Raw genomic sequence first — 16,492 nt, forward strand, 5'->3', positions numbered from 1 at the left:
GGAAGAGGGAGCAGGCTACTTGGTTTCCGTCATGTTGCTCTTCCTTAATTATCATCTTACTTCCTCAGGATACTCTGTGGGAATATATATGCATACTCCCCGTAATAATGCCCCATTTCAATTACCTGGACAGACCAATAAAAAGATCACTGTTTAGAAAGTTGTGTTCAACTTTTGATAGACTCAAACAGTCTCGAATTTGGTATTGCCAGTTAGCTGTGTTCTTTCACTTTTGATGAACAGTCTCAAATTTGGTCTTGCCAGTTTACTTTGACATTAATACCTTTTGCACTGCAGAGCTTCAGTCATTCCTCATTACTTGTAAATATTGATTTACAGTGGATGAGACCAGTTAACATTAATCTAAATTTAATGTGCAATAATCCTCAAGGTAGATTTCCGTCAAAGATTTCTTTAAAATGGGATTTGACACCTGCAAGTTGGACCACTGGGTTGTGTATAAAACAGACTCTGATTCAAACATCAAAGTGTTTCTTGTTGTATGAGGCATTATGGATTTCTTCTTCAGCCTGCTAATGATGACTGTCTGTCAGCAGCAAATAGAAGCTTTAAGAGCTTTGACAGCCAGCACACTGAGATTATGAGCCAAAGGTTCATAACTGTGAATTAAACTGACCTACAAGCAAGACAGATCAGGACTGACAAAGTGTTTCACAGTTTGAGGTGGGTTAATGTCTGGCAGTCACTGTCATTCCAGCTCACAGTTCAACGGGCCTGTAGTGTGTGCTGAAATACAAATGCACACACACACACACACAAATGCATGTATACCATATGGACACACACACACTCAAACACGCAAATGCAGATTCACACTGACACACAAAAATGCATTGGTTATCATATAGACACACACAAATTCATATATACCACATAAACATACACACACACACACACAGACAAATGCATGCATACTATATAGACAGACCTCACTGCAGACTGTCACATAGGCACACTCACACCCTCACTGCAGACTGCCACAGAGACATACTCACACCCTCACTGCAGACTGCCACAGAGACACACTCACACCCTCACTGCAGACTGTCACAGAGACACACTCATCACACCCTCACTGCAGACTGCCACAGAGACACACTCACACCCTCACTGCAGACTGCCACAGAGACACACTCATCACACCCTCACTGCAGACTGCCACAGAGACACACTCACCACACCCTCACTGCAGACTGCCACAGAGGCACACTCACCACACCCTCACTGCAGACTGCCACAGAGGCACACTCACACCCTCACTGCAGACTGCCACAGAGGCACACTCACCACCTCACTGCAGACTGTCATAGAGACACACTCACCAGCAGTGACATCATTAATAAAAGTTCCAGTGGCAGCCACACATGCCCAATCCATAACACTACCTCCATCATGTTTCAAAGATGCAGGGGTGCTTTGGATCATGAGCATTTCCTTTCATTCTCCACACTTTCCTCTTTTAATCACTTTGGCAGAGGTTAATACCAATTGTATCGGACCATAGGAGTTTATTCCAGAACTCCACAGCTTTTTTAATGTACTTTTAAGCAAACTCTAACCTGACCTTAAGAACTTCTGTTCTTAAGGCTTACCAGTGGTTTACATTTTGCAGTGAATTATGAACTTGCAGAGAGTTTATGCTGGTGTAGTCTTTTTATTTTAGACTTTGACACAACTATGCCTACATCCTGGAGAGTGTTTGTAATCGTTTCCCCAGTTGAAAAGGGGTTTTTATTTGCAATTTAAAGTATTCTTTGGTCACTATAGTGATCTTCTGTTATCTATCAAGCTCTTTGCTATTGCTGATCTCACCAGTGTATTCTTGCTTCTTAAAAACAGTTCAAACAGTTGATTGTAACACACCCAATGTTTTGGCTATAACTCAAAAATCAATAAATCAATTTATTCTGATTCCTCAGCCTCATGATGGTCTGCTTTACTGGTATTGGCACTTCTTGGTCCTCACGCTGAAAGAAAACAGCAGCAAATTCCAAATACAATTTCCACACCTTGAATAAACTCAACCTTTTAGCTTTCTTGTTCATGAAATCATCATGTAACAGCTGGCCAAGAAACAGCTGAGCAGCCAATTGCCCAAATACTTTTGGTCCCCCATAATGTGGGGGGGGCGGGGGACTATGTATCAAAAGGGGCTACATGGTTCACCCAATATGGATTAAAATATGCCCAAATTAAAGCTGACCGCAGGGCTGTAAATTCAGCGTGGGATTGAGCGAATTGCGCATGTAGGCCTACTGCATTTTATAAATCCTGTGTATATGTCAGCAATAAAGTGTGAAATCCCACTGATACAGTTATGATGAAACTTTTCAGTAATAGCCTAATTGTGCAATCGAAATTATAATTGTGAGCACTGTTCTTTAGGCTGCACAGGCCATTTCCAAGTAAATTAGTTTGAGTGGAAGTGTGCCGGCTGCCTTCATGAAATGGGAGAAAAAAGACTACACACTTCAGGTAGGTAGGGCAAAATGGACAGAAATCGTAGTTTGTTGATGGCATTAAATGTCACTGCAGTGATCAAACGGTGTGTCAGCCTTTGATCGCAATTCTATGTGAACGTGTGATCACAAGCCACAAACACTAACCCATACAACTGATTTTTAACGTTACTTGTTCAATCTACCATTCAAAGTGAAACTGTTTGTACTGTACTGTACAATATTTGTATTTATGTTTTATCTTTTCTTTTTTTTAACAAAATGTGTTTGGTTATCCTGGACAGTTTTCCTGAACAGTTTTATGTTATTTAGGTAGTTTCAAAGCAGCTCATGAAGAAAGGGAAAGGGTTTGGCCATTTTTTTTACCTTTAGACTTCTACATAAAGTAAAATGGCAATAACAGAAAAGAAAACAAAGTTAGCATATTTCATAATTTTGTCTGTCATGTCTTTTTTACCACCTCCTCTGCCATCACCTAACACTCACTCAATTTTTACTTTTAAATCCCCCCAAAATGTTTCTCAAAAGGGGAGAAATCCCCCTCAAACCAAAAATGAATGTTAAGCCCTGTGACAAGCTTCACTTTAACTTCATATTCACAGTTTCATTTCAAATCCAATGCACAGAGAGTACAGAGCCAAAACAATAAAACTGTCACTGTCCAAATATTAACAGACTGCAATATATAAATATATATACACACACATTAATATACATACATATATCAGATGCATTCTCATTTAAATTGTAGGAAAGAGCAACTGCCAATATTAATTTCAAGAAGTCTGAGGAGGACTGGACTGCGTTCTCTGAGAATAAAGCCCACATCAGCACTCTATCCAGCATATTTACTGTGTAGCAAAGAATACCTCCAACTGAAACATTCCATGCTTGACTTTCTACAGAACAGAAAGTCCCCATCTTTGCTATATGGGGGGTTATTATGAGTCTTTGAGAGCAAGTGTAACACACGTATTCAAGGCAAGTCGCTGCGTGCACAAGAATGCTTGATTTGAATGATAAGTCTGCCCTCCAGTGGCTATCAATGGTCTACCTGGTCTTCATCTTCATTTCTGCACAACTTGCATGTTGGTTTTGTCAAATGCCAATTAATGGGGATTTGCTACTACAGATATTCAAAACAACAGTCTTCTTAAAGTCTGAACTAGTAATCAGAATATTAAATTACATAAAATAATTTTAATATTCTACAATGATTATAGATTGTTTATTTGAATCAGTATTTATATGCATGTTAATTAAAAAATTATATTTTTAATTTAATTTATTCTCCCATCAATATTCATGAAGGACAGCCTTGCATTAAAAAAAAACAAATGATTGATATTCTGATATTTTTCCTGCCTGAGCACGTGTGAATGCAGGTCACTGGAATAATTATGTACACACAAAGAAATAGAGCTTTCTATGTGTGGGGAAGTACTGATTTTGCTGATTTGCATGTTCAATGTTGAATACAACAGAATAATCAAATATCAAATTAATTTAGTTACAGAGCCCAAGTAAGTAGCGTGCATGCAATTTAGTACCAAGACCACCAAGTTTTCGATTTCATGTATCCACATAACTTAGGCCACTTCCTTTTTTAACAGGCACTCATGCATTCAAATGGTCCTTACAGGGCATAATATTCTTTGTGCGTCCAACCAAATACGATCTCTGAGGTTTAGAAATATAGAAACCAAAAGCATCCGCGCATCTGTACTTTTTTAATAAGACCATGCAATAAAAAGGCCATTGTGCTTACCTTTGGCAAGTGGGAATTCAATAATCACAATGATTCTGGTGTTACACAGCTGCTATTGTAAGAAACTAATTCAAGCACAGGTGACCAAGTAGCCCAAGAAATTGACTAAAACACTTCAAACTCCAAAAGGAGCAATCCCAAAACTGAGATTAAAGGTATCAGAGGATTATCTCTGTTGTTACAATTCAACCTGTTTATAGTTCAGTATTTCAGCATTTACAATGCTTATTTTGTCAAATCAAAAAGTAAAAATAAATTCCGACCGGAACATCGAGAAAACAAGTCTACGTGCTACTCGCCAAACCCTTCGGCCACACTAATAAGCACGCTGTGGAACGCATGAAGGCTACAGGCAGGGTGAGAGCCGGCACTTACCTTTGTACATGTCAACCAGGGAGTCTCTCAGCTCGTTACTGTGGGCCTGCGCCAGGCCACGCAGCTCCTCCTCGCTCTCCGAAAAGCTCTCCCTGGGGCGAGACAAAAAGTCCAGTCACGCCACGATGAGCCCAGCATCCCCGGCCCGTGAAGACACGCCCGCCCGCCCGCCCGCCCGCCCACAGCACACCCGGCTCCCCGTTCCCCGGACTGAGGAACCCCGAGGGAGAGCGTGACACCGACCCGGGGAGCAGTCTCAGCGCTCGGCCACGGCTCCGCTTTCTCACAGAGGAAAAACAAGCCTGTCATATGAGCGGCCTCCCAGATTTACGGCACGGGTCCAGATAATCTCCCTCTCAATGCGCACACAGGAGGGGGGGTACGGTTTAGCCAAGGGCCTGCACGGACATTACAGCTAACTTCATTTCAACTGAGAAAGTATGCCACACTGGCCTGGGTTTGGCGTGACAGATTTCAACAGTTTGCTTTTCCACTCTTTGTCTGATCCAGGTTCAGGACTGCTTTCAAAACGGTTTCAATGGCACCACTTTAAAAAGAACACTTCACAATGAAATTCTAAGTCTATATGCTGCAGCTCCTGTGGTGGGCCGAAATAAGAACTGCAGTGACGCTGCTGCAGATGTGAAGAATGTGTTGTGTTGTTCTGTACTTTGCTTTTGACCAAGAGCCAGTGTGATGATTTAGACCCAGTTCACATGACCAGGTTGTGACTTGTGACCCACTAGAACAGGAACATGTCAGAATTCTGCACTGCCAGGGAACCGCCACACAATTAAAAAGTTTGAAAGCGGTAACCACAGCCAGACGTGGTGGTTTTGAGTTCTACAAACTAGATTTAAATATTTATTTCGAGTTTGACCACAAAAAATGTTGGCCAGTTATTTTAATGAGAAAACAATGAATGTCTAATTATTTCCATTTTTGACACTTACACAGCATTTCATGGTTAATGGGAATGTCACATATAGGGCCACAAAAGTAATTTCACATGGAATACAATAATCAAATGTACTCAGATAAAATAAATTCAGACTACGTGTTGTGCTAGAACTAATTTGTAAGTAAGTTGAAGTCAGAGTTTGCTTCAAATTGTTCTTGAAATCAGCCTCTTCCACTGAACATTTAATGGTGAACTGGGTAACATCCCACCCACCCTGAACTCAGTGGATTCCCTACCACAGCCATTCCAATTTCATCATCCATTGCTTTGATCTACAGTTTCTCCCTGGGATCACATGTAGTGCACGTGTATATCTGAGCTGACACTAGTGATGGCCAGTATAACAGGTTGTGATTCTTCGCAGTTTTCACTCTAATCAGTTAGAAACCATTGTCTGTCTGATTTCAAGGTCAATTTGAGAAAATAAATAACTGGTTCAATAACATTTATAACCTTTCTGAGACTGCACTCTGAGCAGAACCTGTCAGCAGGACGACACAATCCTAATGTGAGTGATGTCTCAGCAGACCCTTCATTTAACGCAGTGGCTCCCAAACTCGGGCCTGGGGCCCCCCTGTTTATGCTGGCTGTCCCATCTGCAACTGCAATCGCAGAGTTTTAACAGGTTGTTAATGTTTCTTAATTAGGTGCTTCTCCTGTTTAAAGGGATTATTTACCCTCTTAAGCAACATTATGTCAGAAATGGCTAAGCGCGCCAAGTCCATATTGTGCTTCTTGTGCTATATTGCAAACAATGACATAAAAATGCTAATTATTTTTTACCAATTAAATTAATGACTGAGTTGAATCAATAGGATCCTAACTGTTGATTGTGTGGACACTAAGAACTAACCATCTAGTAGATCATGAAGAATTCAAAGACCAAGCAAATAAGGAGCCAAACCTACACTGTGTTCAAGTTTAAGGAAAACATTTTAAAGGAAATTAAACATACATGTGCAGCAACCTAATTACGCATATTGATTAACCACAGCCTTTAATTAGATCCATAAAACATTGTTACCTCCTTTTATGCAGCCTAGTTGTGCACAATGGTATATTAAGCACAATACAAACATGGGAATTTTATTCTTCATGACATGCATAGCCATTTCTGACATAACGTGGCTTAAGAGGGTAAATAATCCCTCTAACCATGAAAAGCACCTAATTAAGAAAATTTAACATCTTGTGAAAATTCTGGGATTCCAATTGTGTTCGGAACGAAAACCGGAATACACAGGGGGTCCTCAGGATCGAGTTAGGGTACCACTGCTTTAAACCATTTGTCATGTGATTCATTTGTGTCATGTGGTTTGTGTGATAGGCTAAATCACAAAGCCATCCATTAGAATCAATGGTAAATATATACATTCTGTAACCACTCAACTACAATTAGAAGGAAAAGTGCCCATTTTCAACCACTGGCTGCTGTACTTACAGGTCACAGCAACTAGGGGAGGCAGCAGGAATATGAGGCTACAGCCAAGGGCAGCTCCACCAACTAAAACTATGGTTGTCACGGTTTTGCTACTTCAATGGTGTGGAGAAACCAGCAGATTGGCACAGGCACTACACTGGCCATGAGGACGGACTTCAGGACCAGGTTAGCACAGCAGCACATGGTCAACAACGGCCGTGGACGAGTGGAAAAAAGAGGAAGTGGCCAACATGCTGGGACCACTGCCAAGGCCTGCCACAGGTAAATCCTCTTTGCTAAAGGAGTACATGAATGATCCCCCTAAATCTGGGGCATTCTGCAGTCCTGACAGCAGAACACTATCCCTGCTACCCCTGACCACACAGCTACACATGGCGGCGTGATGTCAGCGCGATGGCGGCGTGATGTCAGCGCGATGGCGGTGCGATGTTGGCGTGATGTTGGCGTGATGTTGGTGTGATGTTGGTGTGATGGCGGCGTGATAGCGGTGTGATGTTGGTGTGATGGCGGTGTGATGTTGGTGTGATGGCGGCATGATGTTGGTGTGATGGCGGTGTGATGGCGGTGTGATGATGGTGTGATGGCGGTGTGATGTCGGCGTGATAGCGGTGTGATGGCGGCGTGATGTTGGTGTGATGGCGGTGTGATGGCGGTGTGATGTCGCGCTCTGTCTGTGGGGGGTAGTCACCACGTACCGGAGGTAGTTTTCCCATTGGAAAGACACTGCAGCTACGTTGCTTACGGCGGAATCAGATTTGTGTCAGAATTATCAAGCAACCATTTCTGATTGAAAGCAATGAAATAAAATTCGGCAAAGAAATACCGATTGAAAGAATACAACTTTTGAGTTTGGAATAAAAACGAAAAATAATGCAAGTTTTTTTTTTTCTATGCCCGTGCAAACTATCCGCTTTGTTGATACTTTATACGTTGTTTTATTTAGACAAAAATCAGATTCCACAGCAGAGAAGTGGTAAGCAACATGGCCGCAACATCTTCCTAATGAGCAAACTACCACTGTATGACATCGCAATTATCTCCCACAGACGGAAAGCCAGAGTGCCGACACTGTTATCAGTGTTCTGTCTGGGCGTGAATTTTCAAGAGATTTTCAAGTGCATACGGAAGACAACACACTTTTTGAGCCCCTAAAGCAATTAGTTAAATTAGTAAGCATTTTGAATTTAAGGGACCAGGCTGACCGTCACCAAAGCTATAACAAGACTACAGGCCACCACCTTCAGTTCTGTGATACCATTTAGCAACAGTGTAGCTGTAAGCTGCAGGGATGTGGATTCTTAGTGAGCATATACAAGTATGGATTGTGCATGGACTTCAGCACATTGAGTAAAATTGTGGATAGGGCAATAGGATTTTTCCTGATCCTGTAACCTGGGAAACTTTTAATCTCAAGTGAAGACCAAGTTGGTACAAGAGCTTGTGTGGGTGCACATTTTTTATTATGGTCCAGAGCTAAAAACACCATTCAATTACTCAGGACCTAGATTGAAGATCATGATTAGCTAATTTCCGTAGTCAGATGTGGTAGTGCTTGGCCTAGGAATAAATTGCGTACCCAGAATGGCCTTGAGATAGGATTTGATTGAGACGATTGTGTTATTGTGAAGTGCTTTTAATGCTCATAATAAAATAAATCAGGAAAAATCTCATTTAAAATTGAGTACGGTCTTCAATCAGCATTGGTTTGGGTGCTACCAGGGATGAGGTAGTTCCATGACCCAAACGGCTGTACTTTATATTGATCTTTTCCCTACCATGGACAGGAAAACCCTAAATCAGAGTAGAACAGTCTATCCCCTTAATTACATGTCAGCATCTTTTATAGCTAGGACACATTCCATTACAACTATAGACAACATATATCTGAAATCGCAAAGAAGTTTCTGTGAACCACTGGTGCTTAGGCTCCAAGACTCTGAAGTGGCCCAATATCACGCACCAACAAAGCATTACATTTTTGCTTTAGGCCTGCACAATGCAAATAATAATAATAATAATAAGATGTCGGTCAAAACCTGAAAGCCATGTCATGGCTGTATGATATCAATTACAACAGGACAAGTTAGAGTGGTTTTAGAAACGATTCACTCGGATTTTAAGATACATTTTACTTTTGAAACTTAGCACAGCAAAAGAAAACAAGTGTACTATCAAATTACTGTATGCAATGACTACGTGATCATTAAAATAATTGTAGTCCTACAAATCTGCATGATAATGGAGCATAAGCAACAGCATGATATCAACCTGCTGCGGGGTTCTACATAAGCTTGTGATCTTCCCTGACGAACAATGTGCAGCACAATTAACAATTTCAACATCAGAAAGTGTACAGCATGAGCAGCTGTTCTTGCAATAGCACTTACTTCTCTGAAAGTTCGTTTTGTAAGCTTGACATTTTCCTTTTGGCTCTTCGGAGCGCGCTATGAACGTCGTGAGCTCTGTTTCTTGCGTCCATTGTCCCGACGGTACCGACACAGTGGCTGTGTCCCAAACCGCAAACTTCCATGCTCCACACTACCGTGCTCCGGAATACGCACTCCAGGCAATGCTTGGGACTATGCACTCCGAACCATGGAAGTGCAGTAGCACGGAGAAACAGTTAAATGAGTGGGATGCACTTCGTGACGACATCTGACCCATAACCTTTAACCTTTGCCGTAACTATCGGTAAAATTCCGGTAATAAACCTGAGGGGAATAACGTGAGTGAGAGGGCATATTATCGACCATCTGAAATGCTACCGCATTTATTTCATATTTAATCAAGCGGACTGGACTCCGTTACCTATTTAAATGCAAGTCTTGTAAAAATTACACATAACTGTCTAAATGGGAAAAAATCTTACTTAATACATATACATTTTAGTTATATTGATATACTAATTAATTCCTTAATCACGACCATTAAGTAGTGCAAATGTCGCTTCTTCTTAATGGCTATTTTGCTCCCTGCTACTTGGGTTACAATTGTGAATATGTAGCGGATCGCTAGAAATGCTAGTAGGGACCAGCCTTTTTCATATTAACCTGAAATACACAAGACGGGACACTTCTACAATATGATCTCAAGTAAAGACAAGTTCCATTAATCTCTATGCAGTGGCAGATACATGTCCCCGTAGCAACTAAAGCTAGCACTGGGCGAAAATCGCGAAAGTACTGAAAGAATTACCTCCGGAAAATAACAAGGACGTTTTTTTCTACATAACTAGGTACAGGTTGTTACTTATATTTCGCCTATTTTACATAGACTACAGTTGAAAATCTGATGTTTTTCTGTCTACCGAACGAACCCGGTCGGTAGATGCTCACACTGAGTAGTAGTAGGCTACTGAAATATTATGATCTAGACTAACCAGTAGGCTAATATCAGCAACTTTTTGCGAGCTAGCCACTTCAATTGAATTCTCCTTTTTGCTGTCAGAAGAGCAGTGGAAGGCAACGATAGCTTGGAAAATATTAATTGCAGTTTGGATAGCTTTCAGTGTACTGTCAACCCCATAATAAAGTTGCCATTTCATTGTAAACAGTCGTGTCTGTTTTTTCATTATTTTCGCGCTGTATACTTTCGCGCTGGGTACTCAGTTAGGCAACATTTATGGAGCCGGTCATGTTTGTGGTGGCTACTCCATAGGCAAGGGGTGTATTTCAAATTAAATGAAAAGATGGGCAGTGGCGAGAATAAAACGGCAGTTTATAATTCAAGACGGGACCCGACGATTAGCACCGATGTATTCAATATAGCTCCTTACACTCGTTAAAAGTACATATCTTTAAACTAATAAAAACAACTGATACTTTACATATTGCGTTATTCATTGACACTGTACCACTTTATTTATACACCAACTCCTGTTTACCATTTTCCTATGACATGATTTCAGTTTCCAATCCGAGAGAGTAGCCTACACTAGACTGTCATCCGCCATTACCGTTGTTTTTGGCCGTTTTCGCGAAAGGAATTATGGTATTTTTCCCAGTCGGAGCATGCACGGATGCACACTTCAAATTTTGATCAAATGGAGTGCGCATCCGGGTACTTTATCCGTGCTCCGCACTACCGAACTTCGGTTTGGACTCGCACTCCAAGATGGCGGCATGCTCGCTATGTGCACTCGGAGCATGGAAGTATGCGGTTTGGGACACAGCCAGCGACACTGTTTTGGTCTCTCATTTGCAACTTGATAGTTTTCCAAAACAATCGGCGTCTCTGCTCACCTTAGCAACGGGCACCTGGTAGCACTTCCAGGTCAAGTAAGGAACGCTCGGGAAACATTTGTGATTAGACTTTTTTGTTGTTTTTATTTTCATAGAATGCCGAATAGCCTATGTATGTGTCCACTGTAACAGCCATGACTCAAACACGATACTTATCACTCCTTGTGAAAGTTTCATTTTAAAACGGTTTTATAACACCAACTGTTTCAATCGATCGATTGAATAAGAGCCACGTCACGGATTTGGATCGCTCAAAACCAAGCATAACAAAATAATACTATTCTCAGTTTTTCTTTCTTTCTCCTAAACCTTCATTAATTTCCGCACAAATCAGAAACTTTTACACAAACATGCAGCATCATCAGCACGATAAATAGGCTACTCCACAGGTAAAGCACGTCCGTTCACCATTTACATTATAGATTGATGAAATTCTGCTAAAAGTATTTCGACTTAATCTCCAGATTCTGATACATTTTACAGGACAATTGTAATTCATGGGATTCAGTAATACAGTCTAGATACGACCTTGTACCGAGTTGCAGTGGGATTGCGATATTTTGAAATAACTAGCCTACAGTTTAGCTGCATGCCTGAATTATTAAACATACTTTCTCTCGTTTGGGAGATAGACTTTAAATCACTTACCACGGGGAAAAAAACTCAAAAACTTTTCGTTGATTCTTCGAGTTTTCTTTTTGTCCAAAATTCTCTCAATTTCCTTGAGAAACTTTTCTTCCGCTTATGTCACATACATAGCCTATCCATTGGAGGACCTCATGCAGGGAGCGAAAAACCGGTGGAAAGTGAATCGGGAATTTGGTTGCACGCAACGCGCATCATGTCCACAAGAGGGCAGTCGATGATTGTCATATTTCAAAATCGATTTAAATACAGCCACTGGAGCCAATTCACGCGAAAGGGATGATACAAGTATCGTGGACCGCATCATTCAATCGTGGACCGCATCAAATTGGCGTCAAATGCAAGCTTAAAATTTACATTTCATGTTATAAACATGTTTTCAATCACTTTGCTAACTTAAAGATTAATTGTGGAATTGCGGTATAATAACATAAGGTTAATAAAACTCTTATAAAATCTATAATTCCTTTAATGAGAAGATCTATGATGAGAACACAGTGTTTTAGCCATTTCCCATGATATTTGGCAACACTACTGAGTAATCTAAGCATGCACTTTTTACAAAGGATGTATTTTGCTTGCCTAAATTGATCTGAGCTATGGTCATACACTACACTATAATGTAAAGACTATAAGCCTATAAGGAATTAAAGACCCAAAGAAGGCAAATACGATAGCCTACTGTTTTACGATTAGGCCCCTACAATTAGATTTTAAATGTTTTTATCCCAAAGCAACACTATTCTCTTACTACCCTGGTTTTTGGAAGCCATTTTACTTCCATAAGAAACATGGCGATTTTACCAATCGTCAGCTAAATATTAAAGAAATAATACATGTTTTCCAGCTATTGTTTATAGATGGCCTACTTAAAAGCTATGTTTACACCGCAGATCTTGATGTCCAGTTTTTTGCCTACATCAAATGTTTTATTTCACCTATTTACCTCTGCATAGGTGACCCATATCCGATACCTGTGTTAACACAGGTTACACTTGAAACAATGCACATGTGTACACAAGGGAGTGATTACTGATACGGAAGTAAACAATCAACCAGGCACAGCAAACAACACTGATATAATAATTCAAGGTATTGCTTTCTGAAGCATCTTTAGAGGTCTGCAATGAAGAGCGGCATGCAGAGTAAAGAACAGTGGAATCCCTAAGGGGCCGGGGTGAACAATGAAAAAAGCACACCTCCTCCACACGCACCAACATGGGGCTCCACCTGGGCTGGGGGGTTGTGCGTGCATTAGGTCACACAAGGCCACACACACACAACCATCCCTAGATGGGGGCCCTAGACAAAAAATAATTTGGGGGCCCCTCCAAAATATTTGCACCTTCTGACTCTTCTGCTGTCAAAGGAAGGTGAGGAGGCGCAGTGCCTGATGTGCCTAGTGGGAGGTACGGCTCTGCACAGGCACGCACACACACACACACACACACACACCTTAAGCAAGACTGTTTCTCTCAGTGGCATGCACAGACTTTGTGAAAAGACATTTTTTATTTTTCCTTTGCTATATTATTGTTAATTGTGTAGTGTCCAAGGGCTCACCTGAAACTTTATTTGCTCTATAATAAAACAACAGCCCGAAGACAAATTTCTTTGACGGTATTCTCAGCACTCTATTTAATGAACCAAATGAACTATCCCTCCTTTTAAGGAATTTGGGGAAAAACAGAAAAAAGAATGCACCTGCACATGCTAATGTTGTGGAGAAAAATAAGAAATTCCCTGAAAACTTAATATTTCCAACTCATGGACCCTTTTGTCGTGCCACCCCTCTAGCTAGCTAGCTAACTAACTTAGCTAACATTAATTTCAACTCAAGCCGAATGCCTAATTTAACCTTTGCAACTAGCTATCAGTAGCTTATAAAAAAACAACCAATAAAGTACTAGATTGATTAAATTAGATAAAATATATAATTTTCTCAAAACAAACATGGTGCTAGCTGGCAAGTACTCAGTTTGTATTTGTTCTTGTTACAGTGCTGAGACAGCACAGCATTATCTCTGTGTGTGGGTGCTCCCTGGATCATGCAGGATCTATCTAGACCAGTAGGTGGCATGTGCTCTTTCCTTGATTGCTGTCTGTTCATTTCTAGGTTATAGCCAACTTCTCTAATCCAAACCACCATCTGTTTTTGATCGTGCAAAATAATTTTATATCAGCTTGCCAAATTAATTCCAGTCATGCCAAAAAAAGTAAAAAAAAAAAAAAAAAACTTCAATAAGGTCTGCCCTACCCCAACATAATTTGTCTCTAAATCAAAATTGAATGGAATGACATACATGTCATTATTTAACCACCCTGGTTAAAAAATGGTTTTATAAGCAAGGCTACTTCAGAACCCTGAGAAAAAATATGACTGGACCTAGGAAGTGGTTTGAAACAATGGTATTTCCCACAGAGGAAAACATTAAAAATGTATCTCGCCATGAGCAGACACACAACTTACAAGTTACACAACCTCCTTCTCCAAGGCTGTGTTTCACATATCAGTAGATAATTTAAAAAAATCATTATAATTTTATCCTCAAATTTATGATATCATTAAAAAAAAACTACACATTTATGTCATCAAGGTCGCTGCAGCATTCTGCATTGTTGGCTAAAAAGAGCTTGATGATGTAAACCACCTCCTAGGTCCAGTCACTTTTTTTCAGTGGGCGGGACTTTAACACTGTGGTTGCATCCCATTACTTTTCACTCCTCACCTCCTTTACTCCAGTCCCCCACTACTACCACTCATCCTCTACCCGGAAATTTGTGGAGGAAAGGAGGGGAGGAGACGAGTGGAGGCATTAAGAAAATTGGGTCAGTTTATGTGCTTCTCCGTCATCAGTCATCGTTGACTATTGATGAAATAGTCAACGATGAAAAAAGCGTTATCATTTAGCTGAGTAGACAATCAGATATCTTACACATGATCAGCCCATTGAAAGTTCCAAAATAACCTGTAGGTTCAAGTGCAAATCTGCATGTTCAGTAGCCTGTACAAAAATGAACCTGACATTGTGGTTTTCTTCGAGATAGTAATATGTCATCAGCAACATCAAAGTAAACATCTCATATTATACAAACCTAACAATTTACTCAGAATCCCAATGTGTGCAATGTCTGAACATACAGAGCACTTCACCTCATATAGGCCTACTGTACCTACACTGTGACAAACAACATTCTATTGCCAGTTCATTGCATCTCATGTAGGCCAATTCACAAACATTTCCATAGGTTAGTGAAATGGAAATTTCGCTTCATATTACTTGAGTTATTGTTTCCAAATGTTCAGTGTTCATATTGAAAAACAATTATTTCCCACTCTAACATCTGAAGTCACATTGGTTGGTCATAAATACACCCTTTGGCAAAGGTTGGTTGAATAAATTCAATCATGCATATGCACATTTTGAAATAACGGGAGCTGCCATTCTTATTTATGCTTATTCATTAACAAGCAAATAAATTAACCTGCTTGCATGTCTTCATTTCCTAATTGGTCTCTAGGGTATGAGCCACAAAAACAAACTGACATTTTGTTATCTGTTGTAGGCAATCTAATAATGTCCTATCTGAAGGCAAGCCTTCAGCAGGACATTATATGTGATAACCTACTGAACTACACACAAATTTGGTTAAATGTCTTACATAATTAGGGATATTAAGTTCCCTGCCTTCTCCATTTTGAAAATTTGGATAATGTCAAATTCTGTGATGTGGTCTTTCAATCTCGGTGGGTGTGAGCACAATGATGTTTCTCTAAAAAGTGAAAAGACTTCCGCAGTAGCATACATCGATGTACTCTTCGCTGGTGTATGACCTGCATACATCGTCTGCGTCCCCTGCACCGTAGGCGACCCACTATTTCCAGTTCCATCATGATTGCAATATATCGACTCAAACCCTACATGCCAGCCAGCCAGATGGTGGAATGACCTCACCGTGGAGGTCAGAACAGCTGAGACACTGACCCACTTCAAGCGATGACTGAAGACTCACCTCTTCAGGCTGCACCTCTCCCCATCCCTCTCTACCTCCCTGTAAATAACTGTAAGCTTAGTGTTGTAACTAGGTAGCTGTTTTGTAGGTGACTTAGTTAATGCACCTGTCTTAAATACTGCTTGTATTTTTGCATAGACTGCATTGTTGCTGTTCTCGATTGTGTTAGTGTTAAACAGTTTAACCTTCAGGGTCCAAGTTGAACTATGTGGTTGTTCCCTGCACTTGGACCGGTACCTCTCTCTAGGGTTTTCGTCATACTTGTTCCTGGTTATGGTTATACACTTTGTTGTACGTCGCTCTGGATAAGAGCGTCTGCCAAATGCCTGTAATGTAATAATGTAAATGTAATGATTGGATACAACCCTATCACATGATTGTGTACTTCTGAAAGTTTTGCACTTGCGGCGGCCTCACTAGCCTGTGAGCTAGTGGCTACGACGGCGACCTAACTAATTAGCTGGCTTGCAGTTGTGAATTACACACAGATAGTGAATGTTGCAAAGATGGCCACCTAGCAAGCAGTTGTGAATTGTACAAATAGTGACCATTAGCTAGCTAGGTGGA

The 16,492-nt window shown here is 40.6% G+C and overlaps 1 protein-coding gene across 5 annotated transcripts in view; it reads right to left on the minus strand.

The window, feature by feature from the left end:
• Positions 1–12,102, minus strand: part of mipol1 (mirror-image polydactyly 1) — a 96,764-nt gene extending 84,662 nt beyond the window's left edge. Inside the window, exons 1-2 of one of the 5 annotated variants that reach the window (XM_064336363.1) lie at positions 11,915–12,102; positions 4,624–4,715 (exon numbers count right to left, since the gene is read on the minus strand). In XM_064336363.1, the coding sequence (XP_064192433.1) occupies positions 4,624–4,633 (10 nt within the window). In that variant the 5' untranslated portion in view covers positions 4,634–4,715; positions 11,915–12,102. Of the gene's footprint in view, positions 1–4,623; positions 4,716–9,412; positions 11,182–11,914 lie in introns of those variants that run through there. The other 4 variants (XM_064336373.1, XM_064336382.1, XM_064336345.1 and 1 more) reach the window with 4 other exon arrangements.
• Between the last annotated feature and the right edge of the window lie 4,390 nt (positions 12,103–16,492).

This window comes from Anguilla rostrata, chromosome 1 (genome assembly GCF_018555375.3).
Source record: "Anguilla rostrata isolate EN2019 chromosome 1, ASM1855537v3, whole genome shotgun sequence".
Lineage (NCBI taxonomy): Eukaryota > Metazoa > Chordata > Actinopteri > Anguilliformes > Anguillidae > Anguilla > Anguilla rostrata.